Source organism: Lynx canadensis, chromosome X (genome assembly GCF_007474595.2).
Source record: "Lynx canadensis isolate LIC74 chromosome X, mLynCan4.pri.v2, whole genome shotgun sequence".
NCBI classification, from domain to species: Eukaryota; Metazoa; Chordata; class Mammalia; order Carnivora; family Felidae; genus Lynx; species Lynx canadensis.
This window is the reverse complement of record NC_044321.2, coordinates 86007892-86035086: the sequence shown is the minus strand read 5'-3', so window position 1 is coordinate 86035086 and position 27195 is coordinate 86007892. Positions and strand designations below refer to the sequence as shown.

General features: G+C 42.3%; 1 protein-coding gene across 3 annotated transcripts in view; it reads left to right on the top strand.

The window, feature by feature from the left end:
• Positions 1 to 27195, top strand: part of COL4A6 (collagen type IV alpha 6 chain) — a 318514-nt gene that overhangs the window by 215261 nt on the left and 76058 nt on the right. For all 3 annotated transcript variants that reach the window (XM_030305618.1, XM_030305619.1, XM_030305620.1), the window contains exons 4-5: positions 22374 to 22508; positions 23877 to 23921. In XM_030305618.1, coding sequence (XP_030161478.1) covers positions 22374 to 22508; positions 23877 to 23921 — 180 coding nt within the window. The remainder of the gene's footprint in view (positions 1 to 22373; positions 22509 to 23876; positions 23922 to 27195) is intronic.

The window sequence follows — 27195 nt, the reverse complement described above, 5'->3', positions numbered from 1 at the left end:
CCAACATGGGGCTCAAACCCATGAAACCACAAGATCATGACCTGAGCAGAAACCAAGAGTCAGACGCTTAACCGACTGAGCCACCCAAGCATCCCTTCTTACAATTCTTGAGGCTGGAATTCCAAAATCAGGGCACCAGGATGGTTGAGTTCTGGTGAGAGCTCTCTTCCTGGCTTGCAGATGGCCACTTTCTTGCTGTGTCGTCACATGGTGGAGATAACTTTGATGTCTAGTCCTCTTGTTAGAAGGGCACCCATTCTCTCCATTTGAAATGCTACACTTATGACCTCATGTAACCCTTAATCACCTCCTTAAAGACCCTTTTCCCAGTATGGTTACATGGTAGTGGCGAGGGCTTCAACACATGAATTTTAGGGGAACATAATTCAGTTCATCGGATACCCTAAACTAATTAATTAAATCAGACTCTCTGGGAATGAGACCCAGACATCCCTAGTTTTTAGAGCTCCTCAAGTGATTACAATATGTTGCAAAGTTGAGAACTTTGCTATTCAGACCCTTGCTATTCAAACTGCAGAGTAGCAGCAACATCACCTGGAAACTCATGAAAAGTGCAGAGGGGCACCTGGGTGGCTCAGTTGAGCATCAGACTCTTGGCTTTGGCTCAGGTCATGATCCTAGGATCATAGGATTGAGACCTATGTCAGCTCTATCCTGAACATAGAGCCTGCTTGAGATTCTCTCTCTGTCTCTGTCTCTCTCTCTGTCTCTCTCTCTCTCCCTCTGCTCCTCCCCCCTCTATCTCTCTCTCAAATAAACAAACAAAGTAGAATCTTGGGCCTCACTTCTGGCCTCTGGATCAGAACCTGTATTTAAATAAGATCCCCAGGTGATTGAGAGCATCTAGCAGGTTTCTACTCTAGAGAATCTTCCTACTGTAGTCAAACACTTGCAACAATAACTATGTGAGTTCTCTGCATACTATAGGATTATCTCCAATTCCAGTTGTTTGTGCAGTCTTCTGAAAATTGCTTGACGATACAGAGTACATGAGGTGGTATGCTGGGGTTTGATCGCTTACTCAGGTGCCATGCACATTGTTGGGTAACTGCCAGTCAATGAGTGAAGTGACTGGTTTTAGGTTCTCTTCCTAACAGGGCTACAGTCCCCTTTCTCTTCCTGGTGATTGATCTGCTTTTGGATTAGTTTCATGGAGTTGTCTTCTCGCAAAGCCATTTGAAGCGTTTTGTTCACTCAGATGGGTTGCTTAGCTTTTTATTGCCAAGATTTTATGTATTAAGAGGGTTTGCCACTAACCCAATCTAGACGCTTCCTGTATGTACTGCTTATACTTAGCTATTTCCATGGTTTCCATGTAAATCAACCTCTTTGTCTGGTCTTGTTACAAGATAGTTGTTAATTGCATGGTTGTATGGGTTATACACTTAAAATTGGTTAAAATGGTAAATTTTATGTTATACATTTTTACCACAATTTTGAAAATTTATGCATTTTACTAAATGTGATGATGTATCCTGGTTTGACTCCTGGAACAGAAAAAGGGAATTGGTATGAAAACTGATGAAATCTGAATAAAGCATGGAGTTTTCTTTTTTTTTTTTTTTCAACGTTTATTTATTTTTGGGACAGAGAGAGACAGAGCATGAACGGGGGAGGGGCAGAGAGAGAGGGAGACACAGAATCGGAAACAGGCTCCAGGCTCCGAGCCATCAGCCCAGAGCCTGACGTGGGGCTCGAACTCACGGACCGCGAGATCGTGACCTGGCTGAAGTCGGACGCTTAACCGACTGCGCCACCCAGGCGCCCCAAGCATGGAGTTTTCTTGATACTCATACCAATGTTAATGGTTTAGTTTTGATAAATGTACAATAATTATGTTACATACTAACATCAGGAGAAACCAGGTGATGGGAATGTGGAGTATATAGGAACTCTGCTACCTTTGTAATTTTTCTATCTCTGAGATTGTTCCAAAGTAAAAAGTTTATTTAAAAAGACAAAATTGCTTCTATTATGAGCCATCATTTTGAAAAGGAGATAGAAATGAGCAGTAGAAATAGTTTAATGGAAATCAGCAAGAGCTAGAACCCTTTCTTCTTTTTTTAATTTTTTAAAGTTTATTTATTTTTGAGAGAGAGAGACAAAGAGACAGGGTGTGAGCCAGGTAGGGGCAGAGGGAGAGGAAAACACAGAATCTGAAGCAGGCTCCAGGCTCTAAGCTGTCATCATAGAGCCCAATGTGGGGCTTGAACTCATGAACCATGAGATCTTGACCTAAGCCAAATTCAGACGGTTTCACTGACTGAGCCATCCAGATACCACCCCCCATTGAATTTTAAATAAGGTTTCCTTTATTCAGTTTCACAAGCACTCAAGGACTTTGCTTGAGCAAGTGTCCCCTATTGGTCCTGCATTATTAACCCCTTCCCTGCAATGGAGCATTGCCATCCACATTCAAGTATACTGTAATGTTTCCTCTCTTTCTTTTTTTTAATTTTTTTTATTTTTAAATTGTTTTAATGTTTATTTATTTTTGAGAGAGAGAGAGACAGAGTGTGAGCAAGGGAGGGGCAGAGAGATAGGGAGACACAGAATTTGAAACAGGCTCCAGGCTCCCACAAACCATGAGATCATGACCTGAGCTGAAGTTGGATGCTTAACCGACTGAGCCACCCAGGTGCCCCAGAACCCTTTTCTTCTTCAGAGGACACTTTTCTTTCAGAGTTCTAAGCTGTAACAAACATACATATTCATATATGCATTTGTTTATTATATATTTATATATTTGCTACATATATATTTTGGTTGTATCTTATTTGGTTTATATTTTTTAAATATATAAAACATCATAATCACACTATCAAATGTCACTTCAGCATGTGCATTAAGAGTGCGAAACCCTGGGTTTGAATAGTGCTTCCTCCACTTCCCAACTGTATGGTTGCAAGTAGTAATTTAATTTCTCTTTGTCTCATTTCCCTTATATATAAAGTGTGGATGACAATAGTACCTCCTTACTAAGAATTTTCTGAGCATTGAGACTGTCCTTATGAGGTGCTTAGCACAAGCATGACATACAGTAAATATTAGATGTTATTATTATGTGCAGGGACTATATTAAGTGTTCTATATACATTTACATGTATATAAATGATCCTCATATAAATATATATGATCCTCCTATAAGTCTCATTTTTAAAAATTTTTTAACTTAAAAAATGTTTATTTTATTTATTTATTTATTTATTTATTTATTTATTTATTTATTTTTGAGAGAGAGCAAATGCAGGGACGGGGCAGAGAGAGAGAAGGGGGGAAGCACAAAGGGTCCAAAGTGGGCTCCGCGCTGACAGCAGTGAGCCGAATGTGGGACTTGAGCTCACGCACCATAAGATCATGACCTGAGCCGAAGTCGAACACTCAACCGAGTAAGCCACCTAGGTGCCCCCAAATTTTTTACCTTTGAATTATATGTACAATGTGCCCAAATCATAAGTGTATAGCACAAGAAATTTTTACAAAGTTAACACACCCATGTAAGCAACAACCAGATCAAAATACAGAGCATTATCATCACCACAAAAGCCTCCTGTATGTCCCCCTCTCAGTCTTACCCACTACAATGAATTCCATTTGTTTATTTTTATTTTTTAATGTTTTATTTTATTATTTATTTATGAGAGAGAGAGAGAGTGCAACAGGGGAGAGGGGCAGAGAGAGGGACAGAGAATCTGAAGCAAGCTCCAGGCTCTGAGCAGTCAGCGCAGAGCTGGATGCGAGCTTCAAACTCATGAACCGTGAGATCATGACCTGAGCCGAAGTCTGAGGCTCAATTGAGCCACCCAGGCGCCACTCATTTGTTTTAGTTTCTATTCAGTTTCAAAGATCCTTCACCCTCCATATTTCACAGTTTAATTTAATTTGGGAGGGATATATAAAACATAAACATGGTTCAAAAGTCAAAATTATACATTAGTAGTAATCTATTTTTCCTCCTTCCCTCTCTTTCCTCCAGCACCGAATTTGAAGTAACATGGCATTTACTTTATTTTATTTTTTTAATTTTTTTACTGTTTTTTATTTTTGAAGGAGAGAGAGAGAGAGCATGAGCGGGGGAAGAACAGAGAAAGAGGGAGACACAGAATTCAAAGCAGGCTCCAGGTTCTAAGCTGTCAGCACAGAGCCCGATGCAGGGCTTGAACTCATGAACCGCGAGATCATGACCTGAGCCAAAGTCGAACGCTTAACTGACTGAGCCACCCAGGTGCCCCACATGGCATTTATTTTTAAATGAGAATCACACAGCACTTTTGTCAGAAAAATTACATGGATGATAATTTCCAGAGCATTCTGAAGTACTTTGCAGTCCTCTCTATTCAGTTTAACTAATAATATTAAGTGAGCACCTACTATAACAAAGCACAGTAGTGGAAAGAAAGGTGAACCAAAGGCCTATCTTTAGATGCTTCAAGTTCAATTAGGGAAACAGGCCTTGGACACATCCTTCTAGTTCAGTGCACACTCTGAATATAATAACAGACATACAAAATTCTGTATGTAAATTAGCATTCACAATAACAACAAAAAGGAAAATCCATTTCAAACATTTTTAATGTTTTATTTCTTTTTGAGAGAGATAGAGAGAGAGAGGCAGAGTACAAACAGGGGAGGGGCAGAAAGAGAGGGAGACAAATAATCTGAAGCAGGCTCCAGGCTCTTAGCTGTCAGCACAGAGACAAATGCAGGGCTTGAACTCGTGAACCATGAGAGCCTGACATGGGGCTTGAACTCACGAGCCATGAGATCATGACCTGAGCCAAAGTCGGACACTTAACCAACTGAGCCACCAGGTGCCCCTGTAATGTATCTTTTTTTGTTTTTGTTAGTGATTTGTCTAACCAAAAAGATATATTGGACATTTTATAAATAAGAATTTTTAATATTTTTAAATGTTATTTATTTTTGAGAAAAAGTGAGAGTTAATAGGGGAGGGACAAAGAGAGAGGGAGACAGAGGATCTGAAGTGGGCTCCACACTGACAGTAAAGAGCCTGATGCAGGGCTCGCACTCATGAACTGTGAGATCATGATCTGAGCTGAAGTCGGATGCTAAACTGATTGAGCCACCCATGTGCCCTGGAAGTCACTTTTGTATTTTACACAGGGGTAGCAACCCAACTTTATTTTTCTCCATACAGCAGTGCTTCTCAGTCTTTTTCAATGTCATGTCACAGAGAGAATATGATAGCATATGGTTGGCATAATGTGGGAAACTAATGGGGCTGCTCATGGCCAGAGATGGAGGCTATCAGCTTGGGAGCTCTGACCACTTTAGGTCTTGCCTGGCCATCCTAAGGGTCAAAGGGGATCAATAATAGCTCTATACTCCTCTAATCCATGTGTGGCTTTCAGTGTGACACACTGGTTGAGAAGTTCTGTCACACAGTGATCTACTCTTTCTAACACCAAACAATCCAACCTTCCCTTGCTGTGAAATTGCATTGATATTATCATGCTTCTGAGCTCTATATTCTATTCCATTAGTTTATTTGCCTTTTATTGCCCTACAGTAACTTTTTATTATTATTATTATTATTATTATATTTTTGTAGTGTGTCTCAAACTGTAGAAGGACAAGTCTCTATTCCTTTTTAAAATAAACTTAGATAGGCATAGACATTTATTTTTCTACATGCATTTTAGAATAAGTTTTTTTTAATTCCTTAAAGTATCCTGCTGGCATTTTGATTGGAATGGCATTGAAGTGGTAGATTTAGGAAAAATTGACATCTTTATAATAATAAGTCATCCCATTCATCAGTGTGGTGTCTATCAACATTTATTCAGATATTTTATACCTATTAGTAGAATTTAAATATTTTATTATACAAAAATGACTTCCAGGTAGATTAAAAGCCTAAATGTGAAAGGTAAAACTATAAATGGAGAATTTTTTTTTAATTTTGCTTTTAATCTTTATCTATTTTTGAGAAAAAGAGAGAAAGCAGGGGAGCAACAGAGAGAGAGGAGACACAGGATCCAAAGCAGTCTCCAGGCTCTGAGCTATCAGCACAGAGCCTGACACGGGGCTAGAACTCACAATCTGTGAGTTCATGACCTGAGCTGAAGTTGGATGCTCAACCGACTGAGCCACCCAGGCACCCCAAGAATTTCTTAATAATTTGAGATGGTATAGGACTTCATAAATAAAACCCTGAAGTACAGAACATAAGGTAAAGAAGTCATGAATTTTACTACATCAAATTTGAGACTTTCAATTCAATGAATGACACTACAGACAAAGTTAACAGACAGATGCTAGACTAAGAGAAGATATTTGCAATGTCTAAAACTGACAAGGAATTAATATCTAGAATGACTAAGAAACTTTGGTAAATTAACAAAGAGAAACACAGAAAACACAACAGAAAAAAAAAAAAAGGGCAAAGCATATTCATAGAATGGACAACTCACTGAAAGAGAACCTGGATTGGCTAACAAGCATATGAAGAGAGGCTAGATCTTGCTTGTATTCAGAGAAATACAAATTAAAATAACCACGAGATACCAAGTTATGCTCATCCAAATGACAAAAATTCAAAAGATAACACCAGGTGTGCATGAGCATATGGGGGGAAAAAATCCTCAGCATCGCTGATGGGAGTGTAAGATGGTATAGCTTTTTGAAGAGCAATATGATGGCAGTTATTGATAATAACAATGTATACATTCCTACAACCCAGCACCTCACTCCTGAGTTTGTGTCCTGGGAAACCTCTCTGTGGCTCTAAAATGGGATGCTTATAAAGATATTTATCACAGAATCATTTGTTTATCACAGAATTCATTTGTGTAAGGGATTGGAGGCAAACTAGGTGTCCATCAGTGGGGAAATACACATGTAAAGTGTAGTGAATGCATACTAACAAGGATTAGAAGCCATAAAATAGTTGTGCATATACCAAAGAGATCTTGAAAACATTCTTGTGAAAAAAATAATAGAAGAATAGCCCAGTAACATTTACATCAACTTACACACACACACACCAAAAACTGTCTATTGTATCAATGTATCAATGTATTTATATCTATCTATCTATCTACACACACACCAACTATCTATCTATTGTATCTATGTATTTATGTATCTGTGTATCTGTATATCTTTATATCTATCTATCTATCTATCTGTCTACCTATCTCCTGGACTTACATCAGATACATTATAGAAGGTTCCTGTGAGGGGTTAAGAATGAGAATGGAGATTTGGGTGAAGAAAAGTAATAAAATAAAAGGAGGGACTTTATATGGACTAATGATAATATTTCATCATTAATTGAGGGGTATGATTAACTCAGCTCTCTATACCTGAGTTCCAAACAACAACAACAACAACAACAACAACAAAAATATGTTTAAGTGTTAGGAGAAGGGAGACAATAACCTCAACCAGGGAAATCAGAGAAGTCTTTTTAAAAGAGGTCAGATTTGAGCTGAGCTTTGAATGGTAGATAGAGCCTTGGTAGAGAGTTCTGGAAGAGAGGGGTATATTTGGCAAGGAAACCACTTGGTCGAAGCCAGGCGGTGAGAGAGTACAGGATGGATTTAAGTATCAGCAAGGAGACTTATGCCTGGAGTCTAGTCCGGGAAGGAGTGTTTAGTGGAAAGCGTGCAAAGGCAGTTGGGATCTGAATGGTGAAAAAGTTTTCAATGTCTGGTTAAGGAGTAAGGGTTTTATTTTGAAAGTAATAGGGAGTGATTTACAGTTTTCAAACAGAAAAGCAATAGGATCAGATCTAGGAAGATTACTGTCAAGAGTGGCAGATGGCAGCAATGTTTGGATGCAGAGAGAACTCCAGAGATTCTTGTCATTATCCAGGTGAGAGCCAATGAAGGACTGAGCTAGGCTTGGTTATTGGTCCCTAAGGGGATCAATAAGAGGGGTGTAGACATGAACTTGAGAAATTGATGGGACCTGAGAAATAAGAGTGATGTCTCATCTTTATAGAGGAGGTAGTAGAAGCTTTAGGAGGTGGATAAAATCACCAAGAGGTGACCAAGCAAGCACCTTTGGGCAGAATGGAAGGGACCAGTGAAGAGGACTGACATGATGAAAGACTGAAGGACCCACAGTACCGTGCAATGAAAGCCAAAGAGATGGTCCCAGAAGGGAAAAGAGTGTCCAGCAAGGACTAACACTGCAAAGAAGGTCTATGGGATCAGAATTTAGCAGAGGTCACTGGTTGCTTTCAGGAGAGTACTTTCAAGAGGGAGTTGCTGATAGGCCCAGATTGCCAGGGGTTGGGAAGGGTGGTAAGAGAGGAAGTGGAGGCAGTGAGTGTTGTCTGGTGTATCAAGAAGTTTGTTCTGGGAGGACACAGTGGTGGAGAGGTCCCTGGGCAAGGGGTGGGAAGAAAGACTTTTGTTTTACTTTTGAGTATCAGGTAGATCAGAGCGTGTTTTAAAGACTATAAGAAAGCAACCAGTCCAGAAGATATAAGAGGGAGGAAGGGTAGTTACTAGAATAGGATCCTAAGGGATAGGAGGGCCCCTGTGAGCCTTGGAGCAGCCTATCTGGCAATGCTTATTGAAAGCCAGCCTTGCTATATACCTTGATTTACATCTTTCCCCTAATCATGCCCCTTCACCTTGCCTTTGAGGGATCTTCTCTCTTATATATGGCCTTACTAGAGCTCCCCTCCCATTTTACCCCCTCACTTTCTTTTCTTCTCCTGGGTTCCAGAGAATGGTTGCAACTGGACTAAACAAACCTCTCTTTGTCAGTCAGCAAGTCAAGTGAAGCAATTAGTTTCTGGGTTCTCAAGCTGAAGGACCTGAAACACTCAAAGCCTTGAAGGGGAAAGAAAGTACTTGAAGGTTTGTTTACCACTCAGCTTTAGGGGACAATAGTTGTTACTCTCAGCTATGACAGGCTTCACTGGGGACTTTATCTCTATCAAATCCTCTGTTAAGTTTTTCTGAAACGTTGCCAGCACCAGATCTAGAAACTTTTCAAATCCTCACAAAACTAGAGAATGGAAAAAAAAAAAAAGGGCTGATGGATGGTGGGGTAAGGGGGACATGAGCCTCTTTCCCTGTTAACCTCCCCAGATCAAGCCCCTGGACTGGCCAACAGCTTTTTAATCTCTCTTTTTTCTACCCCAGGTCCTAGGGTTTGGCTAGTTTTGCTTTCTTTTCCAGCTGCCACTTCCTCCCTCCCCAATTTCCCATCCAGATTACTTCTCAGAATAGTTTCCTGATTTATCCCTAGCTCTGCTTTCCCTGGGAAGCAGATCAATGCTTTAAGTCATTTAAAGTGCTTTCATTGCTACTATCACTAAGGGAATAGTTGTGCAATATAACAAAAATGTAAATGACACTATGGAAGTGGGGAAGGTACAGTGAGCTGTGTACTTGTAAGCTACCTGCCTCCCTCCTTATATAACATGCCATTGACTCTGCATCAGCTGAAACCACCGCCCTTTGAGCTGGATACTAGACCCAACTACAAGGTCTTCAGTCTGTGGTGCATGTGGCATGGCATTGCCAACAGTGGATTTTCTCCACCTGGGCCTCTCCAGGTTGTGCTCTCTGGCCCCAGATTTTGTGTTGACAACACTGACTCAAGTACTAAATGCTATCCATCATTCATATCTTATAGCTAGTTCAGACTTCTCACTTTGAGCAAATCCAACTTTCCCAATAAATCATCTGTTTATCAGGAATTGCTAGCTCCCTTCTGGAGCACTCTCCAGCCAGGACCCCAAGATCAGCTATGTCAACAAGGCTCTCATGTCTTCCAATTGGACCTATCCCTCCCCCTCGCCCCCATCTTCACCCCCATTACTTCTGATGTATGTACCAGAGCCAAACCCTGGAAAACCCCACTGCCTGCTTTGCCAGCTCCTACTCTTGGACTGCCAAGTATTGTTTGAGGAGGCCTCCCTGACAAAAACGTTCTCTAGTGTCAGCACAGTTCTTGGGGCTGCTTGGCAACCCTTCAAACTTTTCTAACAGCTGACTTCCTACCCATAGCATCTCCTCCTGGGCTGTTCCAGTCATCCTCAGCCTCAACTACCTTCATTCTTTTATAACCTCACTTTCTATGTTTATTGGGAAAATGGAGTTCAATTTGAAACGGACTTTCTCCACTCTCCTCTTACTTAGCAAAACTTGTCCTGGGTTTGTTTGTTTTTTGGGGGTTTGTTTTTGTTTGTTTGTTTGCATCCTTCTCCACTGTCTACTTTGGAGGACTAAAAGGCCCCCCTCTATTTCTAAGACAAACTTACCAACATTCTTTGGTTGAGTTCAGAATCATATCCTTCCTGCCTTCCTCTGCCTTATGATAATACTCATGTGTGTACATAACTCAATCTTTCTTTTTTTTAATTTTTTAAAGTTTATTTTGAGAGAGAGAGAGAGAGAGAGACAGAGAGCATGAGCAGGGGAGGGGCAGAGAGAGAGAGAGAGAGAGAGAGAATCCCAAGCAGGCTCTGCACTAACAGCGCAGAGCCCAATGTGGGGCTCGAACCCACCACCCATGAGATCATGACCTGAGCCAAAATCAAGAATCAGACACTTAACTGACCGAGCCACCCAGGCTCCTTCATAACTCATCCTTCTGACTCAGAGTGAGCCCTCAAGGGCAAGGTCCATATTACATTTCTTTCTATGTTCCCAACATGTAGTATTGTGGCTGACATATAGGAAGTGCTCAACAACTGTTTACTAAATTGATGAGTTGTGAAGGGACTAATTAGAATGACTTGAGTTCTTTGCACTTTGTGCAGATACTTAATGGGTTAATGAGGGTGCCACCGGGAAGCAAGAAAAATGAAGGGAAGAATCAAGAGGGCTCAATAAGTTCCAGAACCAGGGTTTTTCATGGAGTTATATAGCGTCATGGTGGGAATATTTTATGTAGAATTGACCTGTCACTTTATAAAGGGAGTAGTGGAAAGAGCACTAGAGTGGGAATAAGAAGGTCTGGCTGTGCCACTCATAAGCTGTGTGGCCATGGACAAGTTAATTAACCTCTGGGCCTCAATTACTTTCTCTAGTACATTGAGGACGAGGTTATTACAAACATTAAATGAAGTTGTGGATGTGAAAACACTTTGAAATCTGAACCCCCTCTCCAATGCAAGTTGGTAACTCTTATTCTTGATATCACTATGACCCTGGAGCTTCTACTTTTCATCTACACCACAGCCACCATCACCCCTACAACCCATCTTTCCTGCGGCAACAGAAGCTAGATTTTATCTCAGCTTCTAACTGTCCATCATGTAAAAGGGAAAGATATCAGAATTGTGGAGCCCCCACTTTCAACACCCCCTTGCCATCTCCTTTTTGGCCTGTATGTACCTGTATGGATGACTTCACTTGTCTATGGGTACTATTGCATACAGTTGGTGGGGAAGATGTATATCATCACATCTTCTGAAATTCAAATCCATGGCTGACTGAGAGCTATATGGTGGACTATGCTGGAATACCAACAGGCCCTACCATTTTCACAGACTCCTGTGCCTGTGGGCCTGTATATTTGAGTTGGAATGTGTATCTCTTTATCTGCATGGGTGTGGCTATGAATATGGGGTGTGGGTCTTTGAGGGAACTGCACTGAGAGTATGTGAGTAAGTTGTTCCTCTCCCTTCGATGCCCCTCCCTCCCCTTTCAGAGCTCCCTGAACTCTTTGGCATGGGTCCTGACAGGGAATTTCTTTGATCCTACCCTTCTTTTATTCTCCTTCTGTTTAAGGAGCAGTAGTTGGTTACTCCACATTCCCTCCTACTCCCAAAACTTGATGGCTTCTCGTCAAAGACTTGGGGAAGCCAACATCGATCCAGAGGCAATCAGCTCACACCAGCTCAGTATTGGAGCAAAGGTTGTGCAGAATATCAATGATGGGTAATTTATTATGTTGGAGAAAAAATGCCACATGTATTCCTTGTCTAATGGAATAGATACGCTGCAGCAAGAATTGCTGGCAAGTGAATTTCTGGCAAATCCTCTTTCACTTTGATTTTTATTATAAAACCATGGCTATGTTTTACTGGAAAAACTAAAAGAAAAAGTTTGGCTTTGGGCTGTAATTAAACCATGTATTTTAAAATAAACCACATTTTTAAAACTACAATAATAAGGTGATAGTGCAGGTCCAATCATTTTTAAACTGTAATTAGAATCCTGTGCAAGCCAGTCAATCTGCCCCCACCTTTATCAGCTTTAAATTCTCATATCATTCAAATTTTTTTCCTACTGAAACCTCCTCCTCATGGCTTTTATTATTTCATATCTTACTGCCTTATAAACCTAGCAAATGGGAAGGGGGGTTGAAAATTGGAAGTTTGGTTATTAGAGTATATTTCCCCCAAAGCAGATCTTTGTCAGTAAAATGAACTCTCAGCCCCTTTCACATACATTGTCTTAACTGATGCCCAAGGCAACCAAGGAAACAGGTGGGGCATGTAATATCCCCATTTTGCTGATGAGAAAACTAAGGTATAGAGGTGAATTGGCTTTCTCAAGATCATGCAGTTAGAAAGTTAGAACAGGGAATAGAACCTAAATCTTAAGGTTCTGCTGTATCCAGGCAATGGCAATATCAATCCAAGTTTACCAGAAGGATTTCTTTTATTTCTTATTTTTTTATTTTTATTTTTTGAGGGGGGCCAGCAAAGAGAGACAGAGAGAGAGAGAGAATCTTAAGCAGACTCCTCCACACCCAGTGCAGAGCCTCATGCAGGGCTCAACTCAGGGCTCGATGTGGGGTTTGGCATGGGGCTTGATCTCACAACCATGAGATCATGATCTGAGCTGAAATCAAGAGTCAGATGCTTATCTGACTGAGCTACCCAGGCACCCCTACCAGAAGGCTTTTTTAACAGGCCTGTGCCATCAAATCATACACAAGTTGTCTTCTAAATTCTAAGAAGGAAACCAATATTATAGCAAATTCAGTATTTCAGTTTTTCCAACTCTTATATCAGTTTTAGATTAAATTCATCCCAGGGCGCCTGGGTGGCTCAGTCGGTTAAGCAGCTGACTTTGGCTCAGGTCATGATCTCATGGTCCATGAGTTCGAGCCCAGCGTCGGGCTCTGTGCTGACCGCTCAGAGCCTGGAGCCTGTTTCAGATTCTGTGTCTCCCTCTCTCTCTCTGACCCTCCCCCGTTCATGCTCTGTCTCTCTCTGTCTCAAAAATAAATAAACGTTAAAAAAAATTAAAAAAAAATTCATCCCAAGTAGAGCTGTATTTATTTTCTCATGCAGTCCAGAAACTCAGTTTATGCTTTGTAGTACAGTGGGGCTCTTTGTATAGATTGCATGCCCATTCAAAGGGGTGTGGTGGCTCATTCAACTATCTGTAATGGTTACAGAAGTGGTTTTTCTGTTTTTTATTTTTATGGTCAATGGTCATATTTATAGTGTTATTTGATTTTTGGTTCTTATACTTCCCAATTACAATATTGACACAAAAGGAAAGTTTGGTCTGGTTTTGGATGTAGTTTTATGAATATGTTGTAGACAACAGGGAGACCTGAAAATTCTTCATCATCTTATTTGCTTCTATATAGCAGACACCTCTGCTTCATCCTATTTTAACAATTATTGGTGTTCCCCAGGGGCAAGAGAAAATATGTTTAAAAACAAAATTCTCCAATTTCTGCTCAGCACAATGATCATCAAATTAGTATACTGTTCCTGTAATCTGTTTTCTGTCCTTAATATGCTAGCATTAGGGACTCATAGCACATCAGAATTTGTCTACAAGAGCCTAGAAAACTGTCCATTGCCCACAGACCAATTAAAGAAGCCATTTTAACTGTAGAAATGGTAGAAGGAGAAGGAAGAGAAGAAGGAAGAGGGGGAGGAAGAGGGAGGAAATTCAACAAAAAGAAATCTCCCATCTTTTTAAGTTCTGGGGAGTATCATTCCTTCAAATGCCTGTTATGACTTAATTTATTAATTCCATTAAATGAATTTCTATTAAATTTTACTTGTTCCAGTGAAAAGATTGGGTAAATTGAGATCAGTTGATCTTCTGTTAATGAAAATGGCAATATTTCCTGCCCAGAGTAGCTCTTACTGTCCCTTTTCAAGTGGGTTTGGGTTTCTACCTTCAGAGCATTATTCAACGCAGAGGGGTAATGTAGCTTGGTGGAAGAAACAGACTTTTGTATCACCAAAATTAGCCTCATTAATTGCTTGATGTATGACCTCAGACCAGTTTCTTACCCTCTATGAATTTGGATTTCAGTGTCCTCATCTGTAAAATGAGTCTAATACGCACTTATTAGGGCTGTTAGAGGATTTAACGAGATGGATTCAAGGAGATGGTACTTAGTAAGTGCTTGGTAGTAAGAAGGTCATTATTGTGTTTTAGAAGAGAAATGTGAATGAACAGGCAGAAAGGAGGGATACAGATTGTTGACTAGCAAGAGTTAACTTTTTCACTCTGGGAGGTGTCTTGCTGAAAATTTCAACATGCTGACAATAGCCAATGGAATAGGTGTGTGTGTCTTTGCAAACAAAACATGTAGGTGCATGTCTTCATGCCTCGGCTGGCTGCTGCAAACACTGATTATAGCTTAAGAACCAGAAAATAAATGTGTTTTCATTTGGGTGTTGAGGGCAAGCTTCTGATACTGCTTCTTAGCTGTGGCAGACACTAACAATTTGGGGGGTTCACACTTTACTAGACACCAATCACCTTTTACGTACGTACGTATGTATGTATGTATGTATTTAGGTAGGTAAGGTCACTGCCCTTGCTGGAAAATTGTAGATGATGCTATTGTTATCAAACTGAGCCAGGGTTTTCTGGGCCACAAAATGGGTCTGTATATCTGTATGATATGAGTCTTTGTCATACACTAGACTTATTCTTCACCTACTGGTATTCTTTCTGCCTTATTTACTTCTATGGACAATGTTAGCCCATTAGTGCTATGACTAAGAGAGTGGAGTGTGAGGCTCTATGGATGGCTGTCTCCATATATTGTAACAGAAGGAGCACAGAGTTGATTGGGAGGCCCTGACACCAGCTCTGCCACTCACCAACTATATGACACGGGCAAGCCCCATCGGCTAACTGCTTTGCAGCTTGGTGTCCTCAGCCTACCACGCAGATGTGTTGTGATCCTCCAAAGGAAGGGCAAAAGAAAAAGTATTCTGAAGTGTCTTAAATATTCTGTCCTTGGGGGTGTTATCATTAATTTCCTTCTTACCACATATTTCATGGCTAAGAGAGAGACCCCAGCTACTTAGGCCAGAGCCTGATAAGTTGTTGCATTTCCTCTACCCAGCCCCATTACTAAAATGGGAATTCCAATTGGATGGTAAGGGCAAAGTGTAGAATTCAAGCTGCCTAGTCCTTAGGCTAGAGGTCAGGGGATCAGCAATCTCTGCTTCATTTTCACCAAAGGCCACACAGGGGTTTTTCAGGATAGCAACAAAGTCTTTTTAATCTAATTTTTCCCCTAGCTAATGAGACTTTGGACGTGGCCTTCTTGAAGATTCCCAAGTGCACATTTAACTCTGCATTTTCTTGCACTCCACAATTACACCTTTTTCTCCAGAATTATATTTTGAGTGCCTACCGCATACCAGACACAGCATCTCTGGAGATACTGTGGTAAAAGTGTCAACTGAACTCCCTACCCTCTCAGATGTATGGTCTAGTGAGAACAGCAGGTGCAGAATATCCCCTTAAATGGTCCCAGGTATCTTAATCCCCACTTCTCCAAAGGTGGACTCCTCAACTTCCATCCAAGACTCTTCTTCCCCTAGGTTTCCTCAGGTCAGTGAAGAGATCCACTCAGTTTCCCAAGCAAGAAACCTGGGAGTCATCCTTCATAACCCTCTCTGTCTTACCCACAAATTTGATTCTAGCACTAAGTTTTATTCTTTTTACCCTCTAAACTCTCTCTCAAATCTATCTTCTCCCTGTCTTTTCCTGCCATGAACGTAGTCCAAGTCACCGTTATTTCTCTCCTGGAGGTCACAGCCTCCTCACTGGGTTCTGTGTCTCTGGCCTTGATGCCTTATCCACTCCCTTCCTATATGTGCAGAGTTGATATTGCATGGACTTTGATAAGTTCCTTTCCCTTTCTGGGCTTCAGCTTCTCTGACCTGAACTGGATGATTTCCTAAGTCTTATACAGCTCTCTTTTATGTGGCTCTGTGATCAGATGGTTCTTGATTGCACTCTGGTACAGCTATCTAGGCTTCCAATGAAGGTATTGCTGTACCTGGCCACTGGCTTCTCAGTGTGTATATTCATTCATTCATTCATTTCTCCATTCATTCAGCATTTACTGAGGTCCCATTGTGTACTAGGCACTGTACTTAGTACAAGTGATTCAGTGAGGAAAAAGACACAGGACTTGCCCCCAAGGAGCTCAATCTGTTGGGGGTATAGGCACAAACAGGCAACCTAGCCCATACTGTGGGGTGGGGGCAATCATGGAAGGCTCCCTGGAGGAGCTGATAACTTTATTGGAGTTTGAATGATAAATAGGAGCTAACCAGGAGAGCAGAGATATGTACAAAGGCCCTGGGGCAGGATGCTAAGAGAAAGTAAAGCAAGATTGGAGGTTGGCAAACCAACTAGGAGGCTGTGACAACACTGTAGGGGAGACATGAGGAAGACCTGAAAGAAGACCATCAAGATAGAGAGAAATGGGCAGGTTTGAGTTGTATTTTGGAGGTGGAATTGACAGTCCTTGCTGGTGGATTGGATGTGGAAGATGAGGGAAAGAGAGAAGTCATGGGGAATCCTTGGGCCTCTGGTTTAGTCAACTTTGTGGATAGACTGTCATTTTCTGAGTTAGTTCCATTAACTCAAGAGGAAGGAGCTGGTTTAGGGAATGGGTTTAAGGAGAAGATGATGAGTTCAGCTTTGGTCATGTTGAGTTTGTGATGGAATATTCAAGTGGAGAGGCCTGGTAAGCCATTAGCTATAAGAACCTGGCACACTGAGAAGAGAAATTGGGGCTGGAGGTTCAGACTAGGGAGTCATTAGCATGTAGAGGAAATTCTTTTAAGAGAACGAGCCCAAGAGAGCAAGGACACCAACACTGAGTAAGGGGGGAAATGTTCTCCACAGATGTGGGACACTGGCATACATGCTCGTTCATTCCTGGGCACACATCTCTGCCCCAAAGAGAGTTTCTCCATGATATGTGTGCATCACCCACTTAAACTTAAGAGAAGGAACATTAGGTACCCAATCATAACTTCTCCATTTTACCATGAATGATACCTAAAGAGGAAAGAGAACTTATACTTTCATGCCAGTTGTTTTCATTAACTCACTTAAATGCTTACAATAATCTACACCAGAGCTATTATTCCTCAGAGCCCTAGAGTCACTTGCCCAAGGTCACATAGCTATTAAATGGCAGTAATTAGATTTGACTCCAGATCTTTCTGATTCCAGATCCAGCACCATGATACCAGGTAACAGCACCGAACAATCTCTGCTGTATAGCTGGATCCTTAGGAAAGCCTGGGCACACCCCCTCTTCCCTTCTGCTTCACAGATATCATTTGCATCCCCTAGCTTAATGCTTTGCTCTCCATTAAAATACAAATCCCCTTAGGGAGAAGTAAAGCTCTAAGTTGTTGTCAAGTCATTTATGCCTCAGTGGGAATGAGTTTCAGATTCTTCAGTAGGCATAAATTTTAATTTTATGGGAGAAGGACACTGGAAACTTCAGGGAGGGATAAGAATAGAGAAAGGGCCTAGTAATGAAAAGTCAGCTCTCTCTGTTTCACAATCCTACCTAGTCTGAGGCATGTGCTTTTAAGATTTGTAGATACTATTTCTGTATATGTGTACTAAATAGTCTCCCTTTATCCATGGTTTCACTTTCCACAGTCAACTATGGTCCAAAAGCAGATGATCTCCTGACCATAGGTCAGAAGGTCAATAGTAGCCTAACCCTACATCACAGTGAGTACGTCATTGACCTCACTTCATCTCATCATGTAGGCATTTTATCATCTCATGTCATCACAAGAAGGGTGAGTACAGAACAGTAAAGATATCTTGAGAGAAACCACATTCACATACCTTTTCTTACAGTATATTGCTATACTTGTTCTATTTTATTATTATTGTAAATATTTTACTGTGCCTAGTTTACAAATTAAACTTTATCCTAGGTATGTATTTATAGGAAAAAAGATAGTATATATATGGGATTTTGTACTACCTGCAATTTCAGGAATCCATTGGGGGGTCTTGGAATATATATCCGTAAATAAGAAGGGACTACTGTCCTTCATATGCAGACCCATTGCTGAGTCTGTCACCCTGGTTATCTGGGGTTGGGGATGTGGGTGTGGTCTGATCTAAGGTGACCTTTAGCTGCATACTAACCCCAACATACTGTGGTCAGCAGGAGGCAGCCAGCCTGGGCTTCAGTCAGGAACTGCAGTTCCTGGCCTCAGGCATTCTCTTGAGTCCCAGTTCATTCTCTTGAGAATTAGACCCTGCTGTGCATATTTAAAATCCCGAGCAGATGGAGGCAGGAGAGCTTGTTGGAAAGACTTGGAGGAGTCCCTTCTGCCCTGTCTCGGTCTGTTTGCCAAAATAAATGACATGTATCAAGGCAGGGCATTGGTCCAAGCCCATTGAAATTCTGCTAGCAGTCCAAACAGTGATGGTGTTTCAGATTGGTTCTGTGAAATGATCAAAGTTAGGAAGAGAGAAATGATGTGTGAGCATCTGGTTGCTGCAGCCTACTGATGGGGACAGTCCCAGGGGCGGGCCTAGGTAAGGGGGGGCAGCCTCAAGGACCCCCCTAGGACATCTGCCACTGACAAACAGGGAAAGAGCCACACACTGGCAGCAGGCAGTCTGGTTTGAGTCCCATGCTGTTTTCCTCACCAGCTATGTGACGTGAACAAGTCCTTCCCCTTCTCCAGGCCTGTCCCCCACCCCTTATATAAAATAGAACCTAGATGAAATGGTCTCCAAGGACCCTTTCTGCTCGAACATTCTGTGACTTCTCTGACACTGGTTTGATTTTATTTGTAGTGAGAGAGGCCCACCCACCCACCTGCTTATCTGTAGCTACAATGTTCTCACACTGACCTCTGCTGGCCATTTTGAAAAGTGCCACCGATAGCTTCTTGGGAGGAAAAAAAAAAAGCAGTTCATCATTATTGATTTAGTATTAAGCTTCAACAATATGCTGGGCACTGCGACAGAAACCCTGTGTACTGGAGACGAGCAAAAAAGAACACAAAGCTGTAAGCACAGAATAAGCATATCTAGAGATGGCTGACAAAACAACGCACAAAAGAAACGTGTCTCCCCCCCCCCTACTTTTTTTTGGCCACCTTCATTTGTTCGTGGTGCTCTGTGCCACTGTACGAAAGGACCTCAGTGGGTAGGAAGATTCCTTGTCTCATATCCTATGACTGCAGGCTCCAGAAGGGCCTGGAAACCCACTGAGGAGGCAGTTCTGGGCCAGTAGTACCTCAAAGCCTTGAGACATCCCACAGGCCCTGCTTCTGGCCCCTAGATCATCAATCTGAGAGGCTTCTAGCTGGGGCCAGCCCAGACACTGTACCTCAGAGGTATACATTCCCCTGAGGGGTGCCATTTCAAAAACCGCTTTGAAAAAAGAATTTGAAATCAAAGAATCCATGAGTTCTTTTTTTTAAATATGAAATTTATTGTCAAATTGGTTTCCATACAACACCCAGTGCTCATCCCAACAGGTGCCCTCCTCAATGCCCATCACCCACTTTCCCCTCCCTCCCACCCACTATCAACCCTAAGTTTATTCTCAGTTCTTAAGAGTCTCTTATGGTTTGCCTCCCTCCATGAGTTCTTTCAGAGAGTCACTTTAAGCTCTCCGGCTGGAACGGAAGAATTGGCTCTACAACTGTGGCAAATTCAGCATGGCCACCCAGCCAAGAGAAAGGAAGCGGGCCATGGAATCCTGCCTTTTATGGATGGAATCAGATTTCCTGTTAAGTCCAGACCTAGAATTGTCTCACTCCTAAGTCTCTTTAGTTACTCTTGCTGAGCATGTGCTCTACAAAGGCAAGAGACCAGAGCTGGAACGAGCCAGGCACTGCTCAGGCTCTAGTGATGTGAGCAAAATGGGAATTGGGCCACACCACAGTCTGCTTTCTCAGTTCAATGGTTTATCGTGCTCTCCACCTCCCATCCCTTGATGTGGGAAAGCTTTGGGCAGGGCTCAGATTTGGGTCAAGCATTCAGTGCCTTGACAGCATCCTCTCTGCTAGTAATAACATGGCCTCAGCAAGTCCATCCTGCCCCTATCCTCCCAACAACTGGTCTCCTCCTCCCCCAACAGCTGGTTCTTATCTGTCTCCCTTGTTCCAGCCTCAGGCATGCTGCCCTGGCCTCCTGCTGACACACACATGTTCTCCTGAATGCTCATTGATGAGTTTCAGCCCTGAAATGCTGCCTTCTTCCCATCCTCCCCTTCCCATCCCCAAACCTCTGAGGGTTCCCTATTTGCTACTATATCAAGTCTTCAACTTCCTTCCTTGCTTTTCAGGCCCACCTCAATTGGGGCCCACTCAGCCTTTCCAGTGCGGGCCGTGACTCCCCCCAGACATGAACAGAATGTAAGCATTTCACAAACCCTCCACAGCCAACCCTTTCTTTGTGTTCCTGCACTACTTAGGCTCTGTTCTGGATTTGTGCTGTTTGCTATGCTTTTGGGTACATTAGTCTTGAAAGCGAGGTCCACATTTTAGACTTCTTTGTTAATCCTCAACACCCCAGCACTATTTTTTAAAGTATTGTTCTTTTTATTTTTAGATATAGATAGATAGATAGACATAGATATAGATAGATAGATAATTTATTTTTCTTTTTAGTTTCATATATACATACATAGTAAAAGTTTACAAGGGTAACAAATAAACAGAATCATTGTAAACAAAATTCCAACTACGGGAGGTAAGGGCCTAAAGAGTGAAAGTTCATGCCCTGCTCCATCATTCCCAGAAACAAGTTCCGTAAGCAGTCTAGAGCCCAGCACCCAGTAGAGGCTATATGTTGGGTGCTAGAGAAGGTCAAGTGGTGGGTGGTGCCCCCAGAAAATTGCATCTCTTTAGGAAAAGCATTTTTGTACTTCTTTGCAAGAGACCTTGGTCTTTGTGGGCCTGATTGACACTGGAAATTTTACTCCAAAGGCCCCACACAGCTGGTGACCACTTGCATCTCCAGTACATGACTGTAGCCACTCCAGAAAGCATCTGTCCTGTTTCCAGCCTTTTAAAAAGTAACCATTGAAGGTGAATATTAAAGGGCATGTTTAATGGGCTTTTCTGAGTTTTTCACAGGTCTGTAGGAAATTGCAGACAGTCAGTAAAAGGGCCAAGAGGTAGAGGTGGGAAGCGTTCATGAAAATAAGCTTTCTATCTGGTATGGTGTTGCGTTCTCTGAGAGGTAATGCATGTTACTAATGGTTTTCGTCTTTCTGCCAAGAAAATTCAGTTCCTACTGGGATTTGTTCTAAATGATAGACTAGCCCGCCTGTGCTGCACCCACTGGGGTTAATTCTCTGTCTCGGTCAGCTTTGAAATGTCAGCCTGAACTTTCAGACTTAATTGTTACAGACACTTTATAACTAAAGCATTCAAAATATTAAAGCTTCTCCCTCTTGCTATTATAATTAATACTTAATGGATATTTTCAGGCTTCTTGAATTTTACACATTCAACAGTCTACAGATAGTGGGTTGAAGGGAAGGAGATATATAGAAAGGGAACAAATAAATAATGTGTGTGTGTGTGTGTGTGTGTGTGTGTGTGTGTGTGTTTCCTGTAAGCATCTGTTTCCAGTTGCAGTGATGAGGTCCTGGGATCTGCCAATAAAGATGGGCTTTGACAGGCTGGTCAGCCCATGGGTTTCTGGGTTCTCCCCTCTCTGGACCCCCGAGGCAGTGTTCTTTAGACATTGCCATTTCTGGACTTCACTGCAAGTATGTGGTTGGCCATTTGAATGGGAGTTATAAAATGTCACGATGTTCTCCAGCATTCTTTTCTTTCACTATTTTGACAATCTGATGGATGCCCTGGCATTAACTAGGAAGAGGACAATATTATCCCGCCTGAATAACTAATCTCCTAAGAAGTACAAAGTTAAAGGATCTTGGTGCACATGAATCTTATTAAATGTGCTTATAAAATATATTCTATCCAAATAAGCTTAGCAGCCCCTAAAATAGCCTTTTCTGATCCATGTCTGGAACTTTGGTATGCTTCACAGATCTCTAAGCCAAAATTGTTTAGTGAAGAGATGACAGTATTCTCTGTGTATGGGAAAATGGGAAGCGTTGATGTTAAGTACTCTATTGACTAAGTGCACTCCTTCTCTCCATCTTAGGGGCGACCGGGACCAATTGGAATTCAAGGTCCAACAGGTCCTCAAGGATTTGCTGGCCCTAGTGGTTTATCAGGATTGAAAGGAGAAAGGGGCTCCCCAGGTCCCCTGGGACCATATGGACAAAAAGGAGATAAGGTAAAAACACCAGAGTTTGATTTTTCTTTGACTGATGAACCGTAGGTATGAAGGTGAAAAGTTCTAAATCTCAGTTCTGTTCGTTTATGGAAATAATACTAATCCTGAGTACCTTGGTGCCAGGCTATAGACTTTAATAAGAGACAGGCTGTGTGATATGCTGCTAATAGATCAACCTATTTCCAGAGAGACTCCTATGGCAAGCAAGCCATAAAGTGCATGTATTGGCTACTTGCTAGACACGTGAGCTTGCTGGGGTGGGAATTCATGTGGGTTTGGAGTGGGCATGGGTCAGAAGTTCAATCAGATGGGCAATAGAGGTCAGGAATCCAAGCAAGGAGACTGGGAAGCAAGATGTCGGAATGCTTGGAAGCAATCTGGGCTACAAATGTAGGGAAAGAGATGCAAGAAAGGAGATTGATCATGTTGTGGTAGCTGGCTGAGTTTAGCAACTTAGTTTATGTTCCCTTCAGATTTTAATCACCTCCTCTTTGCCCCATTGGTAAGGGAGGGATTCCCAGCCTAGGGTTCTGAGGATGGCAGAAGACATGACACCTGATACTGGACAGAAAACATTGACAGCAGGTTTATTACTCACATATACTCACAGCGCAGGGTGGAAGGACACCACACACCACACAGGGCCACACGGGGGAGGCAGACTTTGTAGTGGCAAAAGGGTGAGGTGCCCCTTGGCTCCTGAGGGAGGCTTGTTTGAATAATACAGTGGGTCATCAAGGAACTGAAACCAGACTCAGGGATAAGCAGGAACTGTACCTGCTCTGTGTGATAAGGAGGGCCATTTGCCTAGGAGACCTCATCTAGGGGAGCAGAGTGATGGGGAACTTGTGGTTAGGCCTTTTGAGGCCCCCCACCCCAGTTTTCCCAGTTTCAAAGCAGCATGTCATACTGAGCCATCATTTTAGGTTTTGCACCACATTGCTTAAGATAAAAACTGGTCTCAGAACACAGACATGTTTAAGACCTTAGGTAGAGGCAAGGTGACACAATGTGGAGAGTGAGGTATAAAACACTTCTAAAAACTTAGGTCACGAGGGGTGCCTGGGTGGCTTGGTCGGTTAAGCGTCCGACTTCGGCTCAGGTCATGATCTCACGGTCCGTGAGTTTGAGCCCCGCATCAAGCTCTGTGCTGACAGCTCAGAGCCTGGAGCCTGTTTCAGATTCTGTGTCTCCCTCTCTGACCCTCCCCCATTCATGCTCTGTCTCTCTCTGTCTCAAAAATAAATAAACGTTAAAAAAAATTTTTTTTAAAACTTAGGTCACGAATCACATGAACAAATGCACCAAATCTAATGGACATCAGTTGGATTGTCTCTTACATTCCTCTTCCTACTCTTTTTATTCTAGGGTCCCATGGGAGTTCCTGGCTTTCTTGGCATCAATGGGATTCCGGTGAGTGTGTCCACAGAGGTATTTTTTTTTATTACCACTTCTAGGTTGTGCTTCAGAGGTCAAACATCTTAGCCTTAGCAACATCCTGTGGCATGCAAGCATTCTCTGGGTCAAGTGTTGAGATGCACGTGATAAGGTTTGAAGAGAGGTGGTCACACACACTTTCCCTGGGATTTAGTTACAGGTAGCACTAAATCAGATGGTTGGGACAGGTGCAGGCATAAGAAACCATCAATACCTTAGCCAAAATGGGTTAGGTTTCATGAGCTGAGGGGAGCTTTAATTAGGGATGAGGGACTGGTTCTGAAGTGCGGAGACAGTGCCGCATTCAGAGCACATACATACTCATTATAAGAAAATTATGAAGACATGTGATATTAGATAGAAAAATACTTAGAGATATCTTGATACATTTCGTTCCAGTAATTTGTTCTCTTCCACCTTACCTCATTGCAGAGTGAATTTCCCTTTAGTTTTTACAAAGCGACCATTCCAAAGATCACTTGCAGGCAGCCCCTTCCCTTTATCCCGAAACCTGGTTTTGCTGGAGATGAGTGAGGAATCTGGAGCTCACAGATGTCTCCTTTTCTCATTACATCCAGTCCAACCCCTTAGGTTCTCAATTTTCACACTGTATCCCTACTTATCTCACCACTGGAGAATCCATGATAAATAACATTTCGCCAGCCTTGAAAATACAGTATTTGCAACTTGGCTTCTATCAATTTTTAGTTATGTCTTTTGGCACATCTCTATATACTACATCTTTAGCCTGAGCTGTGTTTTTCTATAGCAGAGCTCTTCAATCTTGTTTAAGAGAAGACCCAAATGTGTGGAAGCTCAGAGTACAGATCAGGAAGAAATAGAGCTTCTTCATTTCAGGGACATGTTAGAGCCTGCTTTTATCCTTTCAGCCTTGAAGGGGTTCTTCTGAGCCATATCTAAGCAGAGTTTGGCAAATCCTAGACTTAACAGCTTTTTGTGTGATACTGCATAACCATCTAGTATCAAGGAAGGGGTCTTAAATCTCTTTGTGACAATCTCTAGGTATTTCTTGGGTGCCGGCTAGGTGCTATGACTCTACTATGGGGATACAGAAAAAACGTATGGATCTACACTCAAAGACATTATCATTTGATCCATTTTCTTCCAAGATCTAGCATACATTTGGAGCTGGAGGACAGAAGTCTTGCTTCCTTGTATTTGTTCTATGTATCAACAAATAAGCCATCAGAATTTTGCATTTTATTCAACTGCAGACTCTGAAAAATGCCCAGAAATGGGCCAGCGGGCAAATAAGAGGATGGGGTTGGCTGTCCTTTTATAACATCCTCTGGCATTTTATCCTGACTGTGTCCCCATCTGCACTTTATCCAGAGCCTCCACTCAGGCTGTGTATCTTCTGGGAGCCACTAGGTGAGGAAAACTAGAAAGCTGGAGATCACCTCTTGCATTCCTCCTCCAGAGCTGGCTTCCACTGGAGATGAGTGGGGGATTTGAAGCTTGCAGCAGTACTATGCCCTTCCTCCTGTAGTCTCTTTCTAATGGGGGCTGGAAGGAAGTGAATCCTGTGATGCAAAGGCTGATTCCAATTCTGGACTAGAACATGCCCTAGGGTCCAGCTGGACACTTCTGCCTCCAACTTGTGGCCAAGAGAGCCATAGACTTTGCAGGGATTGATCATTTCTCGTTGGGGCTTCATTACTTGGGAGAATGAGTTACAGGTGTCCAGATTCCTCCAAATTAATGTGCCACTCCCAATAGAAGTCCCCACTCACTCGGCCCTTCCCTTGACCAAAGGCTCTATGTGTTTTCTTTTGACTGATTGCATTACTTTCAGGCTCCAAGCCTCTCTCACTCCATGAAATGATTTTTCCTTGTTCCTTCCCTCTCTTCCATCTATTCGAGATGTATTTACTGAGCACCTTCTGTCCACTGCCTATCTCTCCCTTCCATCTCTAGTGTCTTAGGAGTCCTTGGTGTCTGTTCCATACACCCTAGCTCCTTATTACATATGGCCCACAGTATTTATTATTTGTCTTGTGTAATGGTCTTATCTAGCTTTCTTGAAAGCACAGAATAGGTCTTCTGCTCCACTCAGAAGCCTCAGAGACCCCAGGGCTGAATTCACCATGTACTAAGAACACTAGGAACACCAGAGGGGTGGTTGGGTGGCTCAGTCAGTTAAGTGTCTGGCTGACAGCTCAGAGCCTGGAGCCTGCTTCGGATTCGTGTCTCGGTCTCTCTTTCTGCTCCTCCCCTGTTCGCTCTCTCTCTCTCTCTCTCTGTCTGTCTCTCTCTCTCAAAAATAAATAAACATTAAAAACATTAAAAAAAAAGAAATACTTGGGGGACTGATTCCAACCTCTAGTGCCTACAAAAGCAACAGTTCTCAGACTGGCAGGACTCCCACAGACACAGGAAAACACAGACACCCTTGGCCTAGTCAGACTAATTATTTTGCTCTACTTTTGGCAGCTGAAACCAACAGCTTCCCCAACACATCTTACTAAACTGGATTACTGCACAAATCTGATTCCCCTGTAACATACGTGTCACTGGTTTTAGTCTCCAAACTCTGTTTTTGCGTCATGTAGATAGTTTCAACATAAGTGAGCAAGTATTCATTGTATGATCATCCAAGTCTGTGCATCAAGGGCCACAGCAATCAGTCGGGGGAATGAACAAACATGGGGTGCCTGGGTGGTTCAGTCGGTTAAGCATCCGACTTCGGCTCAGGTCATGATCTCACAGTCCGTAAGTTCGAGCCCCGTGTCGGACTCTGTGCTGACATCTCAGAGCCTGGAGCCTGCTTCCGATTCTGTGTCTCCCTCTCTCTCTGACCCTCCCCCATTCATGCTCTGTCTCTCTCTGTCTCAAAAATAAATAAACGTTAAAAGACATTTTAAAGATATTCAACATTAACACAACATAGACCAGGGGTGGTTTTTTATAATATCACAGCTGTAAGTTGGGGCTGTTGGCACCCACAAGAAATGTATGTTTATCAAATGTTTTCAGTTCTTGGGGCACCTATGTGGCTCCGTTGATTAAGCCTCCAACTCTTGATTTTGGCTCAGGTCATGATCTTATGGTTCATGGGTTCAAGCCCCACATTGGGCTCTGTGCTAACAGCATGGAACCTGATTGGGATTCTCTCTCTCCCTCTCTCCCTGCCCCTCTCCTGCTCACTCTCTCTCTGTCTCTCAAAAATAAATAAATAAATAAACATCAAATGTTTTCATTTCAAATAAGTCTGGAGCAGAAATTTTCA